A 23,589-nucleotide genomic window follows, 5' to 3' on the forward strand; every position below is an offset into this window, starting at 1 on the left:
TTATTAATTAAAGTTTTACCATTGACAATAAACAAGTAATGACATGAAAGAAACATGAAATTTCAAGAGTTGTTTTATTTTGTTTTATCCTACATTTTTGGTTTTCTATTTGGGATTATAGTATTGCCTGAATGTAGAAGGTATTTGCTAAAAGACTGTAATTCTAAAATGGATATACTTATAAACCCAGGTTTTAAACAAAAATTTAACTCGAGTGAAAAAAGGCCCAAAGTGTACATAGGTAAGTAAGATACTATGCAACAAATTTAACTATTTTTATTATACAATGTACACATTGATTTAATAACAATAAAGTATTACAATAATAATTTTATGTTAAAAATAATTTTTTTTAGGTTTAATGTCCAATGATGAATTTCTGCAAACAAGAATACATACTTTGTTTAACACTTGGGCACCAAACCCCATGTGGACTATAGGGGTTTATGCTGATGTAAACGAGGAAGTTTTTAACAGATTTAAGACCAAAAATGTTAATGCTAAGTTGGTAAGGTTAGTCTTTTAAAAAAAAATTTAAGTTGCATATATTTTGCCTAAAAATAAATTTGCAACTGAAGTATAATTTTATATTTTTAAAACATAATTTTAATTTAGATTACCAGGAGTTGATGATTACCGGTATCCACCACAGAAAAAGAGTTTTATGATGTTACGACATATGCATGATGCGCATGATTCAGCCAATACTTATGAATGGTAGGATGTTGTTGTTATGTGGGAAATTAAGATGTGTGTTTTTTTGTTTATGAATAGTATACAATGTGTAAATGTTTGTGTGGAACTATTGTGGGCCAATTATTATCACTTTTTTGTTGCATTATTGTATTTTTAGTTTCAATTTGAATCCCTAATTTTGTCACTAGGAATCACTTACAATTTTTTTGGATTTATAATAACAAATCTAAGTTATTTTTAGATTGTTTGGTTTTAAATTATTTCTACAAAAAACAGTTGTGTTTATTTTATATAAAAACTTTTAACCTAATTTATTTACTTGTTTTAGGTACATAAGATTAGATGATGACTCTTACTTGCAATGGAAACAATTAAACAAAATTATTTCTAGGTTAGATTGCAATTTGCCTTATATTATTGGAAAACCTGGTTTCGGTGTAAAACCTTCAGATTCTATGCAATTAGGTGATTTTATTATGGAAAAATTGGTAAAATTGTAGTTTAATATAGTAAATATAACCTGTTAAAAAATAAAAAGTGGGAGTTAAATTTATTTTCCTAATAAAGTAATTGTCATTAATATGGATCAACTGCTTTAAATGACTAATTTGAACATAAAACAACTTTTATTTGTTTTTTTTTACATACAACTAACTTTCAAAACCCAGGAATGACATATTATCAGGGAGGACTAGGTATGATATTTAGTCGAAGAGCTTTACAAGATGCAAGACCTCATTTAAGCTCCTGCATCCGGAACATGTTGTCAAGACATGAAGATATTGAAATTGGACGGTGTATTTGGAAAAAGACTTCTGCTAGGTAAAAATTTAGGACTATTTGGCACATAAAAAAAATTAATTGTCTGTTTTATAAAAAATGGCTTGTTAATTACTAAAATTTCATTTGTAGCATAATTTTTAAAATATTTTTATGAAGTGATTTTAATTTTATAAATTAATTTATTTACTTATTGTTAAGGTTTACAGTAGCATATGAAACCTTAGAATTATTTTATCAATCCTATGACCCCATCACAAGGTTGCGATCGAATATTGAAGAAGTTAAAGAAAAAACATTAAAAAAAGCAATCACTTTTCACCCTATTAAAATTTCATCACTTATGTTTAGTATGCACAAAAATGTACTCATGTTAAAATTACAGGTAAGATAGTTATTTTAATTTAAAATTAGGTTTAAACAATTTTATACTTCTTTTATTGTTCTTTCATTTAGTGTTATATTTAGGATTTACTGGAAAAAATTCGAAATCTTAATCTTATCTATAGAAATATGGACACTGTACTTAAGTTTTCTTTTGGGAATTATAGTAAGTTAATTTAATGTATATTGGTAATCCAAAATTTAAATAAATTTAATAAATTAAATTTTCATATCTACATTTCATGTTTACTTATTTTGTTTACTATAGCCTATTTGTTTTATTTTACAGTGTTTAACTCTTACAAGGCAAATAGAATACAAGACTTTTTTTTAATTTTTTAGGCTCCCCACCCAAATTAAAAACAAAAACGATTACAACAAAAAATGCGAAACATTTTCGAAAGAATGTTGTTTGGAATTATATTTTCATTAAAAACAGTAGTTGGATTATTCAAAGAACAGATAGCACTAGTTTGTTGTCAAGTGTATATTCTGATATTATTTGGTAAGTGTAAAAAATGGGTATATTTGAAATTTTTTTGTAAAAATTAAACATTTAATTTAAATTAGTTATATTGTTTATTTGTTTTTTATTTAATATGCAACAACCTTTTTTGTTTATTTTTTTATTTTTATGTTGACTGTTTAGGAAAATTAAAGATTTTCACAACGAAACATGGAATTTAGAGTTTGGGTATTTGCAAGCCACCGTACCTTACAAAATAAACGTGATATTAGGTTTTAAAAATAGTAACTCCCATGAATATAATCCGCTCAAAAACAGAATAAACTTTAAAAAAATTAAATTTTCGGAAGAGTTTGATTTATTTGATTAAATGATTTTCTTTATTGAAATATTATTATTTTTAATTTCAGTCGCAACGTTTTTATTTTTGTGTTAAGTTAACATTGCAGCGTAGTCGCATTTTGCAAAGTAATCGTTAAAAAATTTTGTTATTTTTCATGAGTCATACTTTAATTCCTACCTTTGCCATATTGACCAACTTTTTCTCTCACGTTTTTTTCGCGTTTAAGTCCTTTGTTATTCAGTTATAACCGCGGGTTATAAGCAATAAGTTATTAAAATATACAACAAGGTTGTTTGCAGCTTAATAATGCCTAAAGCTGAAATAAAGTACATTTTTTTGCTGTTGCTGTATACATTATGGTATTATTTTCCAAAACAAGTGATGACTGGAAAATTTAAGCCTATTAATTGGTGGTGGTTGGCGACTTTTAATCCTGAAAATACTTCTTTTGTTATGTGTTTTAAACAATAATAGAAACTGCTCAATCCGATTTAATCAGAAACTGTTTTCGATCGCGCTGTTTGGAAAGTACGGCTACGTTTTTTTGTCATCAAGAGATTAGTATAAAAGTCGTTTGATTTAAAAAGTTGGTTCATTTTATGCTGGGTATCAAAATGACGAGGTACTTATCACTTTTGTTGATTTGCATTCTGCAAATTTATTTTGTGGATTGCCAATTTAGGAGGCCTAGTTTGGATATTTTTAGCATCCTAACGAGCAGATGTAAGTAGCAAATAGTATATATTTGTTCGTAATAGAATAATACTAACTTAACAATAATTTATTTAGTGTGTAGTGTTCCTCCAAGGATTTCCAATGGTCGATTTAGGTTCACTTCTTCGAGATTTGGTATACCAAGTAGCGTTGCTTCATATACATGCGACAGTGGTTACGAATTACATGGACTTTCTTTTATTACTTGTTCAAACCAACGGTGGAGCAGCCCACCTAGATGCGAACGTAAGTAACTTGCATTATTTTTGGAACTTCCAGGTTCTGCAATAACGAATAATAAATTTTTAAACTTTTTATGCTTATAGTGTTATGTAATTATTTAATAATAAATACTTTTTGACTGAAGGTTATTCGAAAATATGATTTTAAAAAGTTGAAAAAACAAGTCGGTATGTTTTGCGAAAAAAATTTTAGCAATTTTTTAATTCTTGTATAAAAATTTATGTTAAATGACTCTTATATTATCGTAACACTATTTTCTTATTCGGTGATTGCAAAAATAGTAAAAGTGAAGTGTTTATATTATTTTGCAGGGGCCAATCCTTGTTTCGCAAGGAGGCGGCCTTGTGACATAAACGCGTCATGTAGATCTAGTTTTCTAGGACGTGCAATATGCACATGCAACAGTCCAAGATATTCTGGTAGTGGAACTAGAGGAAATTGTGAAAGTAAGTTTCGTTAATAAAGAATAACAATTATTTCTTTAAGGCTTGTAATGTAAAATTAATTTTGCTTATAATTGTTTTAGAACTTATAGCCTACTTACGAACCAATTTTATTATTTTTTTTAAAACCAGCTTGATCAGGAAAAAGGTATAAACAATTTTTTTAGGAGTTATATATATTTATACAGGGACATGCAGTGCGCCCTTTTTATCAGATGGAACCCTTATATCGCCTAGACCCAATGTAGGCGGTAGTCACTATTCTAGGGGCACTACCGTAACTTATTCATGTGAATCTGGCTTAAAACCTTTTGATATAGGTCGTGGTGTTACAAGCGCAACATGTAGATTAGGATTTTTTGCGGGAAGCTCAATATTTTGTCAAAGTAAGTGTTTTATTATAAAATTGGGTAAATAAACCTAAAATCCATAGATTTAAAAAATAACGCAATCTCGCCTTAACGCAATCTCTTTTAATTTTATATTCAGGACCGTTATGCAGTGATCCTGTTGCTCCGACTAACGGCCAGGTAACAAGTCGACCGTTTTGGAGGCGAGGTCTGACTGCAACTTATTCTTGTAACGACGGTTATACAATTGTTGGTGAAAGTGTTGCTACGTGTGAGTCATCCGGATTTTCGTCACCTAGACCCACATGTGTTGGTATGTTTAAACATTCAAACTGTTCTTGATTTGCTGCGTTTTTTTAATATTTTAAAATTTTGTCGCCCTTTTTTTCTAAAAGTGACAACTTGTGAGGAACCAATGGCACCTTCTAATGGTGGTTATACACCATCGGAACAGGTTTGGAATATAGGCGACCCAGTTACATATAGCTGCAACGATGGATATTTACTGAGAGGGGATGGCGAAGCAACGTGTCTGGCCAGTGGGTCTTTTTCTACACCTCAGCCTACTTGTATTGGTATGTCTTTTATAAATATATTAAATTTGGTCCGGTATAAAAGGCACATTTAACATACTTTTAAGTGTCACAGCAGGCTGATGCAGTAAACTTAATGTTACATATAGACATTGAAGTAAAACGTAAATCTTAATTGTAACATGTGGTCTCGTTGTAGCAGTAACAGCTTGTTTTTTTAATTCTTCGATGTAGTTTAAATCTGTGTTTAAAAACAAATTTTTTATGTTTTGACAGTTTCTTGCATGGAGCCAGTAGCCCCGGAGAACGGTCAATATTCACCAAGCCAAGAGGAATGGGTTGTCGATGATGTTGCTGATTTTACTTGTGATGTTGGATATACACTCGTTGGTGAAACTTCAGTCACGTGCGAATCATCAGGAAATTATTCTGCCTCATTTCCAACATGCATTGGTAAAACACATTTGTTTAAGGTCATTATAATAAACAAGTTGTTTTAACTATAGTTAAAACATTTTCGAACATTCATATTCGACTGTTACCCAAACTATTGATGGTTTATTTTTTATTACATAATAATTTATTTTTTGTGTATAGAAACAACGTGTGAGCAACCAACCGCACCCATTAATGGTACTTATGAACCAGCACAAGATGTATGGAATGTAAACGACACAGTCGAATATGAATGTTCAGACGGTTTTGCATTGATTGGTGATGCAATGTCAACTTGTACAACATCAGGAACCTATTCATCTCCACCTCCAACATGCGCTGGTAAGTGTGTTTAATAATTTTAAAGTTAAGAAGCAGTATTAAGGAAAAATGTATAACAATTTTTCTTTCAATATTTAATATCGCTTAACTTGAACTCTTTAAACTTTGGATTTTTTAACAAGGTTTTAAAAAGAATTAACTTATCATAAAAACTTGTAATAATAAGAAGACCTTCTTTGTTTATAATGATACGTTCTGTATTTAAGTCTTATTGTACTATTACAACTAAGAATCTATTTTTTTTAAATATAGAGATGTGCAATGCGACTGGAGATTTTGTTAACGGAAATTTAACTCCACCAAGAGACGTTTGGGTTGAAGGTGACACCGCCACTTTTACTTGCGATGACGGATTCACTTTAATTGGGGAAAGTTTAGTTACCTGTACATCTGGGGTTTATTTTCCTCTTGTTCCGATTTGTTTAGGTAAAACTTTACTTGTAATACAATTTTAAATGTTACTTAAATCCATTTAAACAAGAGATGTGTATAATTTTTTTTACTTTTTTCTATTTAATATCAGTCTTCTTGGGATACCTAACAGTTGATTTAAATTGTCTGATTTTATTTAGAGTTTTGCTCAAGACCAATAATTCTTGAACCAACTATTAGTATTTCTTCTAATCAAACTATGTGGTTGCCCGGTGAAACAGTTGCCTACAGTTGCGTTTCAAACACAACAACTTTGTTGGGTTCAGATATCGCTGTTTGTACCGGTACCGTATTCGAACCAGAAGAAATACCAACTTGCATGTAGGTTTCTTTAAGTAATTTGGTAAAACAATTTTTGTCTAATAAGGTTTTAAGTTATATTTAGTCAATATTTTTATATCTTCAGGTTGCTCTAAAGATACATATCAAGATTCCACAAAGTTTGGCTGCGTTGATAACCAAGTTTTTTATTCAAATATGTGAAAAGTTCAAATAAAATTCATGTCATGTATAAAAAAATAATTGCTTCGCGTGGTGAATGTAGGCTGTATGAAATTCTTATCAATCAGCGCGCGTGAAGTTTGTTAATATGTATTTTGCAGTTTCTTAAAGCATTTGTCAGTTGAACCAACAAGTCACAGATTGTTTAAAAAGTTATCTTTATACAGCTTACACAATCAGTCTTTATAACGTTTCTTTTAAGTAAGGTGGCTGCTTAAATATTTACATCGAGAATGCTTCTGAAATGTTGGGCACAGCACACAAAGTTGCCAACGTTGTCCCCACGACAAACAATGAAAACACCCACATCAGAATTTTATCCAACACTCTTGAAGCGTATTGCCATTCTAACATCATATCTTCCCTTAGTTTACTTTCTTCCATTTTGCTGTTTATTGATCTGACGTCACGCAATATATCTTGAATGTGCGAGATATCTTTTGATTCTGTTGGAAACAAGTATTTAAATAAAGGACATACAAAAATAACACTTTTTTATTTAAAGTTTATAAGAGGCTATAACAATTTTGTTTAAATCATTCTAAAAAAACTACCTATTGAAAGTTGTTTTTTGCACAACTTTTGTCGGACAGAGCACGAACAGTACGGTGCATTAAATGTCGGGTGGTGGCCAGCATTTCTTGGTTGACCATTACAAGTACTTTTACCACATTCCACGCTATGTTGACTGTTTATACCTTAAAAATATAACTCATTAAAAACTTAAATTGTAGCTTCTACACACAAAACTTACTAAAATATAGGTCTTTTAATTCTTGGGTGTAGTTTTTGTTATCAGTAGTAGTGCTTCTAAAAATATTAAATATGGTTTATAGAATCGCAAATGTGTGATTAAACCAAAATTGAAAAGAAATAAAAATTGACCCCGACGTGATTTGAACACGCAACCTTCCGATCTGGAGTCGGACGCGCTACCGTTGCGCCACGGAGTCAGCTGACAAAACAACGCAATCATTGCGTGGGATAGTTCGGCGGGAAATTATCGCGCGTTTTATTTCGCCTTTTTCTTATTGACGCGTTGTAGCGTTTTGGTAAAATTTGATAAATAATATGTAGATTACCTTGCATTCTCTGCTATTGGCGAAACTGACGAGTCTGAAAATATTCTTTCATTTTGACTAAAACTTTGTTTCTGTACACGTTAATATTACATAGCGTTAGTACATATCTTGTCGACAAAACTTTGTAATTAAGTTATACACTATTTACCAATTTTCTGGTAACTTTGTTGTTGCTATGCACCGACGATAATCGTTGGGATTTCTCTGAAATCAAGCCTTTGTTCGAACTGTTGTTTAAAGGCACATTCTCACCTTAGAGACATACAATATTTAATATATTACAAAAATAAAGAATTATGGAGGTATGCTCAAAAAATTAAACTTAGTCGGAACAAACCTATATCAGTTTCTCGAAGTGTTTTTACGTAGTTTGATGCGGTTTTGTTAATACTAGTGTTGGTAAGTTTGCGAGGAAAAGGTGGCATGCTTATAAACTTAGGTGCAGTGTACAAAAGAAATTTCTTGAGCTAGTATAGCAAATAAAAAAAAGATAAAACTCATATTAAAACATGTAAAGTTTAAACTAAAAAAATGTATTTCGTTGGCTAACCCTTGGTGAAAGGCTTCCGTCAATTTCAGGGGATATGTAATTAAAAGACAAAACCCACACGGTTCCCCCTACCGAAGCACAAACCGTCATTAGACTACATGCAAAATATTTGCCTAAATAAACAAAAAATATTAAAAGAGTATAAAAAAAGGACTGTAGATTCAACTAAAACGTTGTTGGAAAGTAAGCAATTTTACGCTTTAACGTTATTATATGTTTAGGCGATTTTTGTTTTATTTATAAGCACTTTGGTTGCTAAAAAATGGAAAAAACAAGAAACAGACTTAGGCAACATACGGTTAAGCCAAACATTGCTCAGGCTTCTTTAACTGAGTCTGCTGTAAATAGTTTTGACTTAATGAAAAATTGGTTCAAACGGTTTGCCAACTAGCTTTTATGTTTTTGTAGTTGTGCAGTTTACCCTTATAGATTAAACATTGTTTTTTGTAATACATTTTATAAACTTACTTATAAGAGGTATAGCATCTGATGTAGGTGGCATGGTTTCCATTATCAGTAACATAAAAACAATCTGAGCTAGTAGAACCGTAATAGCTGTAAGAACAACAAAAAGTGATTTGTTATAGCGTTTTAAAAAGTGTTTTATTAGGAGTAAAATATGTTCATGTAGATTGCATGAATAAATAATTGTTTACTCCTGATGAATCATCGCATTTAATATTTTGTTGTTTAGCGTTATTTCATTTTTACATTTAGTAAATTGGGTCTTCATAAAATATTAAAAAGAGTGTACCACTCATAAAACATGGTCGTTATTTGTCATAATGTTTTGGCTTACCCAAAGTAATTTTCTCGGCTGCTGCCGCTGGAAGTAAAAAAGTCAGCAATGTCAAGATGGAATTCAGAATACAAGGTAAGATTAAATTTATGACGTAATACATTGTGCGTCGACGCATGACAAGGATGAACGTGACATCGACGTAACTTTCAGGGCAACATTCATACCTGTTTGACACGTTAATTTACTTATTTAAAATTACACGAAGGTACAGTAGAATTTATATGTTTGTTTTCTTTTAATGGCGTTTTATTTTTTTTATACAAAGCCTTTAGAATCACACAATTAATTAAACTTGTATAAAATCCTTTATATATATTGGTTAAATGAAATTTTTTTTTTGGTTCTTTTTTTTTAATTGTTAGAGAATAAGCGCAACATTTGTTACATGTCTAACAAAGACTCACTCATGTTCATTTCTGGTAGCAATCACCTCCAGTAATCTCCATTCCCCACTCTCAATATATTCCGTTAAATCAGTTCCACCACCAGACTGTAGTCGTAAGTCAACCTAAAACAAGTCAAATGTTTACTTTAGTAGCAATTACGTTTATATTTGTACATGGGTCAGATAAATTAAGGACTAGACTAAATATTTATTGTTGAGCTGTATAATAATTACATTTATCAAAAAAAGAACTTTAAAATCACCAGTTGTGGTCCGCAACATTCGTTGTGTTGCGATCATACTATAACTTAAGATTTTGTAATGATGATTTATTTGTCAGGTGGGTTAAAATAACAGTTTTAAAAAAATACTGAAAAATTAGTTAAAATTGATAACAACATTTTAAAACATAATTACCTGCTGGGCATTATAACTCCACACCCCAAACTTGATCGTACATTTTTGTTCGTCGAATGGAAAGTTGCTTACATCGATTTTGCAAGTTGATTTAAACAGTCCTAGGACAATAAATATAGTTGTTAGAGTATGTTTACAAACTTTAAATTTTAACCAATTTGTAAATAACATACCAGGTGGTACAAATAAACAGTCTCCCTTATTTCCAATTACAATAGGTGTGTGAGTTGTAGAATCGAATTTGCTATCTGCGCTGTTGTACAATAATATATCCGGTGTCCACATGCTGTAGATTAAAATTGCATAAAACACATACTATATAAATGCAAATAAGCCAAATATTAGTGGTGACATGTATATTTTATTCTTTGTATTACTGTAAGTTATATATTATAATTTGCATTTTTTGAGTATATTGATTAGTTTATATTTATGCAAGTGCTTTGTTTTGAGTTGTATTGGTTTATGGAAATGCATTGTTTAATAAACAATTACGTTTTATCTTAAATATTTAATTTGCGGTTAAAACCACATCTTCTTTACATAATTAAAATTTTGATCAGACTAAAAGTTTATTTGAAAACATTTAACAGCTTTTGCTTACTATTTGTATGGTACTCGTATTTTGGTAATGTTGTCATAGTCTTTCTTGTCCCAAATCCAATGATAATCATGCCACTTAAGATCAAGCCAAGCGTTTGTTGTAATTATTTGGTTTCGTTCATCCTGTTGAACATATTTATTTAAAAAAACAAAATTGTATCGATAGCTTTTAGATAATTTAATTTAACTTCAATATTTTTGTGCTCAAATTTACCACATCTACGATTTGTTGAAGGGTAAACTTGATATCAACAACCAATGGTTGGCTGTGATGTAAAACAGGTCGTTCTAGCATAGAATAATTTGAAAGAATTTTTTCGATCAGTTTCTTTTCAACTGGATCTCCTAAAACTATTAACAATATTTTTTATCAATTTTTAAATAAATTTTGTTTGGTACAATTAACAAAAAAGGTTTGTTGGTAAAATCTTGGTCATATTATAAGAAATCAAATTAAAAATTTGAGATTATAAATATTAATATCCTAAATGTCTCTTTAATGGGCAATAAGGAACTTTATATCGTGTTTGAAATTAGGTTGTCGGAAAAAGTATTTTCCTCTTGTATGTTTACAAAATTTGTCGCATAATAACGAGAGGTCTCGTGCATTTTTAATGCCAAACTCATCGTTTGCTTTTTTGTGTTCCAGACTTAACGACATAATTGATCAATTTCAAAGATTACATTTCAAAGATTACAACAGTTTTTAATAAAAAATACATTTCATTAACACGTATTATTACATACGAGGTATTTGCATACAATTTTTAAAAGTATATACTTGATTTAACTTAATTTACCTTGACAATGCAACGCAGTTAAAAACATCAGATATATTAATATTTTTGATTTCATGTTGACATATATTTTTTTCTTAGCTAATACTAAAATGTATCTTATTTTAAATTTTTATGTTAAATGCTTGTCTAATTATGTTAGTTCTAAACCAAACTTAGATCTAACTATGTATTAAAATAAATTTTATAATTTTATTTTCGAAAATAATTTTTTTGTAAAACACTACTTTTTTTACTGACATATAATATCGTTTAACTAAAATATAAAAAAGCTACGTTTTTTATGTTTTTTTTCTGCAACTAAATTCTAATAAGAAAATTGTCTTCTTAATTCAACCTAATCAATTTTCGTTTGCACAGTATTCGGCTATTTTATAATAGTTATCGACCTGCGCCAGTTAATACGCTTTGACCGTTTTTAACACGTTTATTTGGCCACGTACTTAGCCTTTTATCTAATTAATATACATTGCACTTTCCGTTAGCATTTTTTTTAAAGTTTTCATTTTTTGAACATAATCCCTGAAGTTAGATAAATTATGTATGAAATTTGTTTTCCTTCGCATTTGAATCTCGATTTTAAGATAAAAATAAAGCTTTGCATAAATTATTTCTTATCTCCACATGTCTTGTAAAACAATTTAGATAACGTTAAAATTCAGAAATTGCTACTGTTTTTGTAAAGATTTTTTCTTACTTTTTTAAAAGAAACTACTTCTGTCTAAATAGCTTTGTTTATGCGTAAGACTATATTTTAATCGGGTTGTTTTGCAAGTTTTTATAAAAACAAACTATTATTGTTAAATTTTCAGATGTCATATAATAATAGAAAATCGATAAAAGTAATATAGTAATCCTATTTATCAGTTACCACTTCAGTCAACTAAACCATACAACTTTAATTAAGTCGAAATAAAACACTAGAATAATATTTTTGTTATTTATTCATTTAAATATAATAAACCTGTTTTGTTTAGATAGCGTCATATATATTTTTACAGCAATCAATCAGTTAAGCAATTTAATTCAAGTCGCGCTTAATTATTCAAGCGCGGAAGTAAAGACATGTGTATTTATTTTAAAATTATCTCAAGAGACAATATTCAGTGTCAACTATATTTAACACTCATTCATTAAGTAGCATTAAAAATCGAAAACGGAATTATTAATCTTTTAAAACAAGAATAGAATAAGGAAATTAAAAGTGCCTGATTAACGGTAGGCCCGAATCTCGTTGTCTTGGTCGCCCTGGTTTGTTTGCAAAATGGTACTTGGTCCAGCTTTTAATTCGTCTTCGTTGTCACTAAAATAAAAACAAGGTTTGTTGTAATATTTGTAAAAAGTATTTAGTTTTAATATATTGTACAACAATGTTGTGTGAAGACTTGATCAATATACAAATTTAAAGTTTATTAATTCCAGTGTTTATATGCTTTGGTTTGATTTTATTAAGACCTATTAGCATTATATTGGTCACAAAGTTTTTACCTCGAAGTTTCACTGGGCGAATTTTTCTTCCAATTCTCGTTGTCTTGTGGCCGAAAGCTGGCGCTTTTAAGCGAGTCACCCTTCTTAATGGATGACGTCACGGAAGTTGTTTCAGATGCGTCTGTTTCGTCTTTCGAGTAGTTGCTGCTTGGTACAGGTGACGCAAACGACCTCGTGTCGTCGATATTTGTACTTCTTGGGTGACTACATTTAAATTACACAAAATTATTTTTTTTCCTGTTGCGGAACTTAGCCTTTTTGTGATGTTTTAAATGTGCCCTTACTTGTTTATGTTTGGGCCTACAATTACCTTTGCGTTTATTAAGAATGAATTCTACTTTGTTTTAAGCTTATACAAAACATAAACCTTTACCTGTAAATACTTCCACCATCTTGGCTTTCTAGTCTAGAATCAGGAGGCAAGTCCCTTGACAATGGGGCCCTGTAATCTTTGCCAGCTGACATATATCGGGGATCCATTGGTCGTCCCATTGTCATTTGGGGTGCAAATCTAAAAAAAAATTAATTAACTAACTTTAAATCGTTATACAAACCATAAAAAACAGCAAAACGCAATGTAATTTCACCAATCAAGTAAAATAAATTTACGTAAACTTTGTTAACATTGCAATCTACATACTTGGAGCTAGGTTGCGAGTAATGTGACATGGAGTCTCTCATATCTGACATTGCGAACGGATCCATAAATCCCGACATTATCGGAGGTTGACTTCCTGCGTTGTATAATGAGTTTTCTACCATCATACGAGGATCCTAGTTTAAAAAGATCAAAGAAATATTTTATTACTAAATTTTCGAAAAAAATGTGTTAATTAAAATTTGGATATTCTTAGTATAGCCAATATTTCATTGCCAAAATTTTATTTTTACAGTTCTTGTTTTTTAAAGGCTGTATTGATGTTTTACCTGTTCAATAAATCTTCCCTGCCCTTGTCCCTGGTTATGTGGCCACGAAAGTGGCACGTGACTACCGGGAGCCAATCCGCTTCGAGGAGATACTGTGTATGGAATAGTAAGGATAGAAAGTCGAACGCCTGATAGTTCAATCGGAAGATTTCCTAGAATTATTAAAAAAGGTTTAAATTTGTATATTAGCGAGTTTTTGATTTAAATTTGTTATAGAAATATTTCTATACAACCTAACACTTGACTTATTTGCACAATATTTACCTGAATTCTCCCAAGTGTCTTTTGATGGGTCGTAACACTGAATTGTACTCAAACACTTCTGTTGTGCCCAGCTATAACCTCCAACCTAAATATAAACATGTATGTTATCATATTTATTTGGTTGCTATTTAGACTAGAAAAAACAGTGTTCTGAAATTGTTGGATTAACTCACCACTACAAGTTTTCCCTCATAATATTCACAACCTCCTTCACTATGTGGAAGTGGCAAAGGTGCCACTAATGTCCATTGGTCGCTCATTGCATTGTAGATTTCCGTCTCTGTTTACAGTTAAAATTGTTGTTATTTGTAAAAACAAGGTTTTGTTTTGAATGCTCTTAATTTTGGTTATAAATGTGAATGATGCATACCGTGGATATCAACTCTTTTGTTAAGTCCTGCGTTGCCACCAGTTACAAAAATACTGTCTCCAAATGCAACCATGGCGTGCCAACCGCGGGCGAAATGCATTGGCGTTCTCTCGTGCCAAGTGTCGTGTCTAAATTTTTATTTACAGTAAAACTTATTGTTAAAATATTTTTTTGGCTGGTGTTTTTTATCATAAAAAATTTAAAATAGTATTTTTGTTTGTTTTCCGACAAAAATCCTTTTAATGTTAGCCTATATTTGTAAAATCACGTTGACATACCTAGGACTATAAGCCAATAGTTGATTGGTGAACCTTCCCTCTTTGAAACCCCCACTGATATAGATCAGGTTTCCATGTACAGACTCTGCATGATCACATAACCCAGTTTGCACCGAGGCTACATATCTCCATCTGTCATCCTCTAGCGAGTAGCACTCCATAGATGACATGCGACCGTTGGCGTTAACACCACCTGGGAAAAAATATCATTTTAATACAATGTTTTAGAACTGTATCCCCTAATATTATAAAAAATGATTCCTTATTTTAAATACAATGCTTATGTAACATAGCAAATTTTAAAGTCTATTAATTACTTACCCAAGGCATACAGGCGATTGTCAACAACGCTTACAGTAAATCCAGCTCTTCGGTCGTTCATTGGAGCAATTCTCATCCAGATATTAAATCTAATAAAAAAAAGTTTTATTACCAATTAATAAAGTTTTGTGATTGTTTTTAAACTAAATAATTTTGTCATAATGTTATTGTAATAATATTCTTACCTCGGGTCGTAACGAATGACAGTATTAACAGCAGTTGTGCCCCGTTCGTCAAACATGTTTTGACCTCCAAGAACGTACAAGAAGTTGTTAAGCACGCATGAGCAATGGCTGTTGTAAAATAATTAAATAAGTAAAACTAAAATTCAAGCTTAAAATAAATGTAAACTTACCTGCATAAACCTTCATGCATTGGTGGTAAAAAATCAGATTTTGAAATGTCATTGTTGATAGCAAATAATTGATTAGATACTCTATCATGTGGATCGACACCACCAATAATCACCATTCTCCTGTCGTTGGAACGAACCTAAAAAATTATTAATGTATTAGATTTAGATAAAACATATTTATTCAGGGTATTATTTTTGGAACAAAGAAATTATCTCAATGCATTAATTTCTTTAAATCAAATATTTTTACTTACTATGCAAATTAAGAACTGACTTTAACTAACCTGAGTTCTGACAGATTGCAAAATCGGTTGTGAATGTGGCAACATGTGATAGTTGGAAGCTTCCAAAAGCAGAAAGTTGCATTCTACTCTCATGAACTCCACAAAGTTCACATACCTCAGCAAGTCACGTGGTGGAATAAGGGGAAAGTGAATTTTTTCCATAAGAACTCTGACATTCTGATACCTATAACATAAATATAACAATATTTCGACAATGTCATTGATTTTAATTTCTAGACGAATTCTTCGAAAGGTCAACCTGTACAATCAAAACTTGTTTTACCACTAACTAATTTATAGCCGAAGGCCATTCAGAGCCGATTACATTTTGAAATTCTTTAAATAAAATGGCATCTACATTAACAAAATAAATCAAAGTTTTATATAATTGTACCTGTTTGTCTGGTATAGAAGCCATTGTCGAGTTGCTTCGAAAAGTTCCAATTCCGAAACGTTTTTAAGTGAATAAGAATCCAACAATAAGCTCATATTGTCCACTGTCAGTTTCTACCAAAATAATAAAAGTCCAATATGTGAAAAATGACGATTTTATATGTTACGGTAATTGGTTAATTTTGCACTTCAAATATATAAAATCTTACTTGTATTTCTTCGGTTTTAACAAGTTCGTTTAAATGCTCTGCAATAAAACTATATGCTTTATCTTCGACCCCACCCAGTTGATATTTCTCAGCAATATGAATAATATCAACGCAGTTGTAAACTGAGATCTCGGCTATTAAGAAGGCCTTAAAACATAACCATTTTGATTGTTATGACTTTTTTGGGGTACAAATGGCTAAACCTATTTTGGTTGTACATTTATTAAAATATCCTACCTTGCAAAAATTGAGAATTTGTTTAAGTTGCATATGTCCAGCAGCCGACAAAACGCAGTGCACATTTTTCATGCTAAGTTGAAGCTCAGATGTGTATATAAATCCAACCACGTGACGTAATCCTTCGGCACTTACACCTCTTATTTCAACAACCTTAAAGAAAGTAAATAATTACTAATTTGTGCAGTAGGTAATATATATTTTAGACACTTACATAGTGCTTAACTTTGCAATCATTTAATTTCTGTTTTTATACCTCATGGTCGTTTTTGATCCCATCTTCGCTGTTAAACAAATTCCTCAAATAGGGACTGCACGAAGCCAAGACGTTTTTATGGGCCAAAAAAGGCTGTTCCTGGGCTACAAGTGTAACATCACACAAGATTTTGTCTTGTCGCAAATCATTAAGTCCACCAAGTACTGCGTTGTTGTGACTATTCGATTTGTAAACCTTAAACAAATTACAAAGGCTTTAAACACGTACCAATAACTTTTATTCTATCGTTCTTTTAGGTTAGAATAAAATACATAAAATGAATAACGATTTGTGACTTTGAATATTTGTAGTGTTACTTATATTATTGCTTTTTTGGTAGATATTTGCTTACCTGATATTCTGGTCTCCTGCCAAGCGAGCCTGGGATAGTGCCTGATACACTTCTTTGTGGAATTAAACCTGCCATTCTTACTCAACTACAAGATCTCTACATAAAAAGTAAATCGCAATACTTGATAGGCAATTATAAAAAACAACAATACATAATATAGTAAACTATAACATATAAAATCGCTTAAAAATATATGAAACTTGATATTCTAAAACTTACTACCACTTCATCTACACATTTATGTGCCGACAGTATTTTTGCTAGTCTAAAAAATCTTACCACTTTTTTAAAATTGCATTAGTGCACATTAAAACAATATCAAAATATATACTTTTTATTATTATATTTTCAATCTTGTAGTTAAAAAAACTTTTGCAAATAAACTTTTCAATTGAAAAACTATTCAAGAGACATACGTATACTAAGCGCCTTGGGCAATTTAGACACGTATATTTCGACGCAATCTTTTTAAAGTTATAATAGGAAATAAGGTGTTTTGTTGTAGATAATTATTTTTCTAGTCAATTAATATAATGTTGCAATTAAAATTGTTAATCTTGTTTATATGTAACGAAATAGCAATATGCACCAAATGCTGCTCTTTATTTTTTGATCCACACCAAAAATTAACGTTCAGTTAACAAAAAAATAACATTAAAAAGAATACAATTCTAAATTCTATATACAAAAAACATAGTTCAAGTTTTTTAACGTTCATGTGTTAAACTAATGTGAACTTGAAGGAAAGAAATGATATCCAGGCGCTCTTGCTACTGTAATGGGATTCTGAAAAACAACAACATAATAAATACTTTATTATTATTTCGACGACATAAAGGGCATGTGAAACCAGTTGTTAATATAGCTTTCTAGGTTTAGAATTTTTGGCAACAAAGCCTGGACGTAAATATATTTAATTGTAACTTACCGAGGTTTCTTTCATCTTGTTTAACCTAAGGACGATTTCGGACATTGAAACTCTGTCCAGTGGATCTTCCGACCAACAATTTTGCAGAAGTACCCATAATCTCTTCGTGGTGTTTCTAAAAAAATTATTTAAAGATTGGATGAATAAACACAACTTCGCATGATTGTTACACCTTGCATAGTAAGTTAAAACGTTGCGTAATTTTAAATGAGCGTTTTACCTGGTTACCTGGTTACCTGGTTACCTGGTTACCTGGTTACCTGGTTACCTGGTTACTGGGAACAAAGAGCCTCCGGTTTGAAGTTGTCTTTTTACAAAACCCTTGACTTGGTTTTCCTCTAAATCACTGAAGGGTAATCCACCTAACGATAAAATTTCCCATGCTGCCACGCCCCATGACCACCTGCGTCATAAACAAAAGCCTGACGTCACAACAAAATAGTTTTTCATAGTTTTAATACCACGATACTTACACGTCCGATTTTTCTGAATATTTGTATTCCGGTGAAGCCCACCGATTACTTTTCTATAAAATAAACGCAAAATGTTTAACCTTACTTCGTTGACTATAGAATTTAAAGCATATGTTGTTATATCGTTTGTTTACCAATCTGTATCTCTGCGAGTTTCTGCCACAGCATTCCGCGATCTTAGGTACGAGTCTGTCGTTCACTCTTATTATTCTGGCAGATATCGCTCCATGAACATAGTTGTTGTTGTGGAGGTATTCTACTCCGCTTGCAATTCCTGAAAAAATAAAGTAATTTGTAAAAATGTCTTAACACTTTTGCATACTTCAATATCAACTTTTACTAACCAATAATAAAATTCATTAGTTGGGTTCCTGATAGAGTCGAGATTACAGCAGAGTGCTCCAACATTCTACTGCTCAGTAACACAGTGCGCATATCACGTGACGATACAAACTCGCTTACCATATATAAACAATCTGCAACATAAACGGACTCACAGATAAAAGAAATAAGAATAGCTAATGTTTAAAAATAAATGTAATGAATTAGGGCTTGAATTTAAAACAGCATCAGTTTACCATCCTCAACACAGCATCCATAAAACTTGATTATATTTTTGTTGTCGCAATTTTTGTAATACAGTAACTGTCTCATTGCTTTGACGTCATCAGAAGCACTTTCTTTATCAGAATATTCACCTGCGAATAATAATTTAGGTCCCGAATTACAAGAAATGTTGGTTATTATTTTGACATAGTAAAATTTGAATACTGCAAAGGTATTTATGTTAAAATATTAAGTTATTTTATTTATTAATACTAAAGTGTATACCAGTTAATATTTTCACGAAGCAGGGCTTGTATGTGTTAAGTTTTATTTCTCCAACCCCGCATTTTTTCTCTTCGTTTTCGCTTAACCAATTTTCAACTCTAATCTGATTAAAGTCCAGCGAATTCTTTTCAAATAAAAGTGTATTTTTGTTAAAAATTAAAAAAAATGTTCAAGTTTGTGAGTTTGATTAAAAAGTAATGCGTTTTTACTAATATTAATTTAAAATCAAAAATAAAAATGTACCCCAACATTAAATTACCTCCACGTTTTCCCATTCTTGAAGCAAAGTAGAAGAACCGTATGGAACTATGCAGTGCATATTTTCGTTGTTTAACTCTGTGAACTCTGTAATAAACCTCTACTGGTTATAATTAAGTGAATACTTTTTTGTATTACATTAATGTGTAAGGTTTTGTATTATTTTATAGAAAGTGCATTTTCTAACTTAATTGTTTGTGCTGTCTGTAAACGATTAGGGTCAAAGACGAATAGTGAAATCTTTCGGCTTGCAATCCGAAGCCATGACCAATATTTAACACTACCTGACGTACATAAAAGAAAACGTATGTTGTACAAATCTACCTTTTAGTTTGTTGACATCTAGTGGTGTTATGTGTGACACGTCATCTTCGATCGAGGGTAATCGCATGACGTTTCCATATTGCTTGGTAAGGTCGACGGTATGTTTGTACCCAACTATACTTTTTCCAGAATTTGCAAAGGAAACAGAATCTACACTATATGCTTTGTTGTTATACCCAAACTCGTCGAATTTGTCACCAACTGATTGATTTAACTAATGTTCAAAATTAAAAATTGTTTAGTTTGATTGTTTTAGAATATGGTGTCTAATGAAGAATATTACCAACAGCCTAAATTATATATATACCCTAAACTATATTGCTTAACAAATTGTCCAAAAGTTATGTTTTTACCTCAAAATTTCTTTTTTCGGCCTCTAAGCATGAATTTTTATATCGTCGCAGTTTAAGAAATAGAATCATTATTACTATCAAGCTAACCAAAAACAGTGCAATAAATATTCCCATGGCAACGTATGCCCCCGTGACGTCATTACTCGTAGGAATCGTTGTATCGGAAATGCAATCTTAAAATAAATAAATAAATAAAATAAAAAAATTATTATGAAATGTTATGCATAACCGATGTTTATACTTGTTGTATTTCTGGTAAGTTTATTGGCTTGAACTATTTCTTTAAAGCTAATTCGAATAAAGGTGATGTCACTAAATCGGTTGTTTGGCTCAGTCGAGTCTAGATTTTCAACAATAACCTTAAATACAAACTTAAACGTGTTTTTAATTTCTTAAAAATTTGTAAAATTTTTCGATTAATTATGACTTTGATATTTTTTAACCTACTTGAATATTTAAATCCGAGTTAAGATCTGCAGTTCTAGCATGTACAGCAATATATCCACCTTTTAGGATTGTAAATAAATTGGAAGGTTCCACTTGCAGTTTAAACAGTGGCTGGTCGTTGATGTCGTAGTCTTTGTCAGTAGCAACAACTTTGAATACTTCATTGTTTTGTGTTTGTAGAAATTGGACGTCATTGTGGTTTGTAGGATCCAAAAATGCTTCTCTGAAAATTTGGTTTAAAATAAGTTATTTGTACGCTAAACGTTATATACACATAACTTATATACACCATGGTTACTTATAATTATTTTTTCAACTTTTAAGTAATATTAAATACCTGTCACTTATGATTACTGGTTTGTACAAATCTATTAATTTTTGCACCACACTAACATGTAGTTTAGCTATGCTAAACATATTGGCATTGTTTTTCTGTGTTGCCTGTGTAAAATATAAATCAACATGCTAAATTTATCTTTCTTAAATAACTCTGTTTTAGATCAATTTTTACACATTTTTTTAAAAATTAATACTTAACTGTGTTTCGTATACTTTAAGTTAAAAGTACAACCTACCTGGACATTAAAAATACATTTAGGGACCATATTTTTGGCAGGCAATGCCTTTAATGTTGAAACTGCGCCAGTTAAATGATCAATGCTAAAATAGTTTAAACATTCACTGGGCAATGCTCCCTTAAATGAATAAACTATACTTTCCCTTACGACGAGATCATAATCTATAGCAACTATAGGACCAGGTTTTATGTCAAGTGTAGTCAGATCCTAGAAAAAAATTGTTTACTCTTAGTATTTTTTGCTTGTTAAGTTTTACAAAATCTTAAGGTTTATTATGATAAATAAAAAAATTCAATTGTGGTGTTAGAATTTTTTTTTAAATTTGGACACCTTGGTATTTTGTTGTACGTAAGCTTCATATACTGGGTTAACACGGACGCCAGCTTTTATTACATCTGGCTGAAATATTGGTGCTTGATCGTCCGCATCTTCTACGTTAATCTGTATGTTAATGTAATTTGATTTTTTATGATCGTTTGTTGAAGAAAATTGTCGAAATAGGCCCTCTACTAGAAAGTAGTCCCAATATAACTCTATGTAACTAGATAGCCTATGTTTATAATTTTTAACATAGATTTATATATAGAGCTAACGTGTCCTGTTACTCACTGTGACAACGGTTTGTGATGTAATTACGCCATATTTTCCCCGATATCTAACCTCCACGTCAAGTTTGAGTTCGGTTTGATTTATTTCTGCAAGCTCCTCGTAATCAAATTTATTTTTAACACGAATATCTCCACGTCGGGGATTGGGAATTTCGAAATATTTCGATCCCAGCTGAATAAAATATTGTAAAACTTACAAACTAAAATATTATATTTTTGGTAAATATACCCTTTTTTTTAAAGCAAATATTAAACTTACCGATCCTTGTAAAATATAATACGTTACAAGGTTTAAAAGTTTTAAATCTTCAACTGTAACATTTATTACAGACACTCCAATTTCTGTTACCTAAGTGACAAAAACAGGATTTAAGTCATAACTCTTTTTTTATCTATTAATAAATTAGAACAACTTATTAACAGAAAATGGCTTTACAAAACATTTTTTAATTTCTTGCATTTTACTCACCTCGCTTAAATAAACTTCGTAAGGTTGTCTAAGAAAAACTAGCTCTACGTCGTCTTTATATTCCACTTTAATGGTAACTAATATATCAACTTGGTATGAAAATTGCACTGACTTACAATTTATCACTATTTCTAGTGCGTCAATGTCACTTAAAGATGCCTGTCGTTTACAAATTATAAGTTTAGGCTATTGCATTGAATTTGAGGTATTTTTAAGTAAACAAAGATGTGATTTTGCTATTAAGTTACCTTTGTGTTTATGTCTTCTTTGATTTTTCTGTTAAGGGTTAGAGTCTGTGTGTTGGTGTTAAAGTTAACCCATTTATTACATAATTTAGAGCCACACATTTGTGTATTAGGTGCAATGCTAAGTGAAATTGTTTGTTGTGGTTCATAAGAAACTCCTATTATATCCAATGTTCCAATATAACTACATAAGAATACTGTTATAAATTTTTATAATAAAACACAATATTAATTATATTTTTGCACAAATTTATACGTAACAGAGGCAATTACTACGTCATTGCTTTGGGTCGGTATACAGTTGTTCTAAGTTCAGGTTACCTGCTATCTGGACTTTCACTCGAAACGCTGAATAATTTTTCTGAATTTCCATTTCTGGTTTCGCAAACGCGTCTACCGTAACAGCCTAATACCAAAAAACAAACATTAAAACATATAAAAGTGCCGATAAAGAAAACATTTAACTTACCTTTTGTAATAAAAAATAACCCTATGAACAGAATAAAACTGTTTTGCAGCATTTTAAATAGGCCCACGTATAAGATAGGTGACCAACTAAACTGTCTCATAATTTTTCTGTGAGTAAAACAAAGTTACTGAAACACATGAAAAACAGGTGTTACAACACAAATTTACAATATCATAGGCGCCTAAAAAGGGTTCGTCAAGTTTTTTGCAAATAAAAACTTTATAAAAACTATAATAATTAATGTTAAAAACCTAAACTTATATCACTCTTTTTTTAAACAAGTTAAGCTTAACAAGTCGATATTGTTTAACTAGGCCGGTGCTGATATACAAACTTTTATGACTTCTCAATTATTTCGCAGACATATTATTCAACATATCGCCTTACTGGGTTATGTATAGTACGCGACGCTTTCATTGTCTCAGCACTTGCGATAACACATTGAAAACGAAAGCGCGATTCATAAAATTAATTGTAAAATGATTTAAACCTTCTTTGCCAACAATGAGCAAATAGTTTTATTTATTGTTTTAATTTTTTAATTCATTGTAACAAAAACTGTTGGTTATTTAAT

The 23,589-nt window shown here is 30.8% G+C and overlaps 5 protein-coding genes and 1 non-coding gene across 7 annotated transcripts; 2 read left to right on the forward strand and 4 right to left on the reverse strand.

Moving 5' to 3' along the window:
• Positions 1–169: 169 nt before the first annotated feature.
• Positions 170–2,701, forward strand: LOC145763988 (chondroitin sulfate synthase 1-like). Its single transcript, XM_082575548.1, has 8 exons — positions 170–513; positions 616–717; positions 1,025–1,161; positions 1,365–1,518; positions 1,678–1,861; positions 1,945–2,026; positions 2,203–2,365; positions 2,510–2,701. The coding sequence occupies exons 1-8, from the start codon at positions 362–364 to the stop codon at positions 2,694–2,696; spliced, it is 1,161 nt and encodes a 386-aa protein (XP_082431674.1). The 5' UTR covers positions 170–361; the 3' UTR covers positions 2,697–2,701.
• Positions 2,702–2,721: 20 nt separating this feature from the next.
• Positions 2,722–6,704, forward strand: LOC145763986 (C4b-binding protein-like). 2 transcript variants are annotated; one of them, XM_082575546.1, is made up of 12 exons: positions 2,722–3,392; positions 3,459–3,629; positions 3,751–3,793; positions 3,938–4,072; positions 4,258–4,455; positions 4,559–4,732; positions 4,815–4,994; positions 5,229–5,405; positions 5,550–5,729; positions 5,982–6,155; positions 6,302–6,482; positions 6,568–6,704. In XM_082575546.1, the coding sequence occupies exons 2-12, from the start codon at positions 3,486–3,488 to the stop codon at positions 6,575–6,577; spliced, it is 1,596 nt and encodes a 531-aa protein (XP_082431672.1). In that variant the 5' UTR covers positions 2,722–3,392; positions 3,459–3,485; the 3' UTR covers positions 6,578–6,704. The 2 variants fall into 2 exon arrangements, with proteins under 2 accessions (XP_082431672.1, XP_082431671.1); XM_082575545.1 differs by having other exon boundaries at positions 2,722–3,629.
• A 61-nt stretch (positions 6,705–6,765) lies between these two features.
• Positions 6,766–10,614, reverse strand: LOC145763987 (neuronal acetylcholine receptor subunit alpha-7-like). The gene is made up of 13 exons (XM_082575547.1): positions 10,503–10,614; positions 10,072–10,184; positions 9,899–9,999; positions 9,501–9,604; positions 9,094–9,260; positions 8,763–8,849; positions 8,295–8,407; positions 8,082–8,211; positions 7,893–7,996; positions 7,745–7,815; positions 7,417–7,472; positions 7,217–7,360; positions 6,766–7,108 (listed from the first exon to the last, which is right to left on the reverse strand). The coding sequence occupies exons 2-13, from the start codon at positions 10,181–10,183 to the stop codon at positions 6,885–6,887; spliced, it is 1,413 nt and encodes a 470-aa protein (XP_082431673.1). The 5' UTR covers position 10,184; positions 10,503–10,614; the 3' UTR covers positions 6,766–6,884.
• Trnaw-cca (transfer RNA tryptophan (anticodon CCA)) lies at positions 7,544–7,615 on the reverse strand. The gene has a single exon. It is a non-coding gene; the product is annotated as a tRNA-Trp (tRNA).
• Positions 10,615–12,236: 1,622 nt separating the features above from the next.
• On the reverse strand, positions 12,237–17,137 carry LOC145741531 (kelch-like protein 9). Its single transcript, XM_082559165.1, has 18 exons — positions 17,033–17,137; positions 16,681–16,875; positions 16,425–16,577; positions 16,188–16,334; positions 15,980–16,092; positions 15,586–15,769; positions 15,302–15,438; positions 15,132–15,239; positions 14,947–15,035; positions 14,626–14,818; positions 14,348–14,475; positions 14,151–14,257; positions 13,978–14,062; positions 13,714–13,865; positions 13,427–13,560; positions 13,160–13,297; positions 12,787–12,990; positions 12,237–12,601 (listed from the first exon to the last, which is right to left on the reverse strand). Exons 1-18 carry the CDS (start codon positions 17,105–17,107, stop codon positions 12,511–12,513), a joined length of 2,433 nt encoding a protein of 810 aa, XP_082415291.1. The 5' UTR covers positions 17,108–17,137; the 3' UTR covers positions 12,237–12,510.
• A 232-nt stretch (positions 17,138–17,369) lies between these two features.
• Positions 17,370–23,137, reverse strand: LOC145757127 (uncharacterized). Its single transcript, XM_082572418.1, has 22 exons — positions 23,016–23,137; positions 22,868–22,952; positions 22,550–22,730; positions 22,302–22,460; positions 22,092–22,181; positions 21,834–22,004; positions 21,555–21,665; positions 21,222–21,431; positions 20,984–21,087; positions 20,647–20,869; positions 20,441–20,558; positions 20,200–20,372; positions 19,847–20,060; positions 19,524–19,609; positions 19,265–19,388; positions 19,012–19,131; positions 18,778–18,909; positions 18,568–18,707; positions 18,434–18,486; positions 18,229–18,363; positions 17,961–18,075; positions 17,370–17,818 (listed from the first exon to the last, which is right to left on the reverse strand). The coding sequence occupies exons 1-22, from the start codon at positions 23,113–23,115 to the stop codon at positions 17,759–17,761; spliced, it is 2,904 nt and encodes a 967-aa protein (XP_082428544.1). The 5' UTR covers positions 23,116–23,137; the 3' UTR covers positions 17,370–17,758.
• Between the last annotated feature and the right edge of the window lie 452 nt (positions 23,138–23,589).

This window comes from Corella eumyota, chromosome 1, assembly GCF_963082875.1.
Source record: "Corella eumyota chromosome 1, kaCorEumy4.1, whole genome shotgun sequence".
In the NCBI taxonomy this organism is placed as follows: Eukaryota; Metazoa; Chordata; class Ascidiacea; order Phlebobranchia; family Corellidae; genus Corella; species Corella eumyota.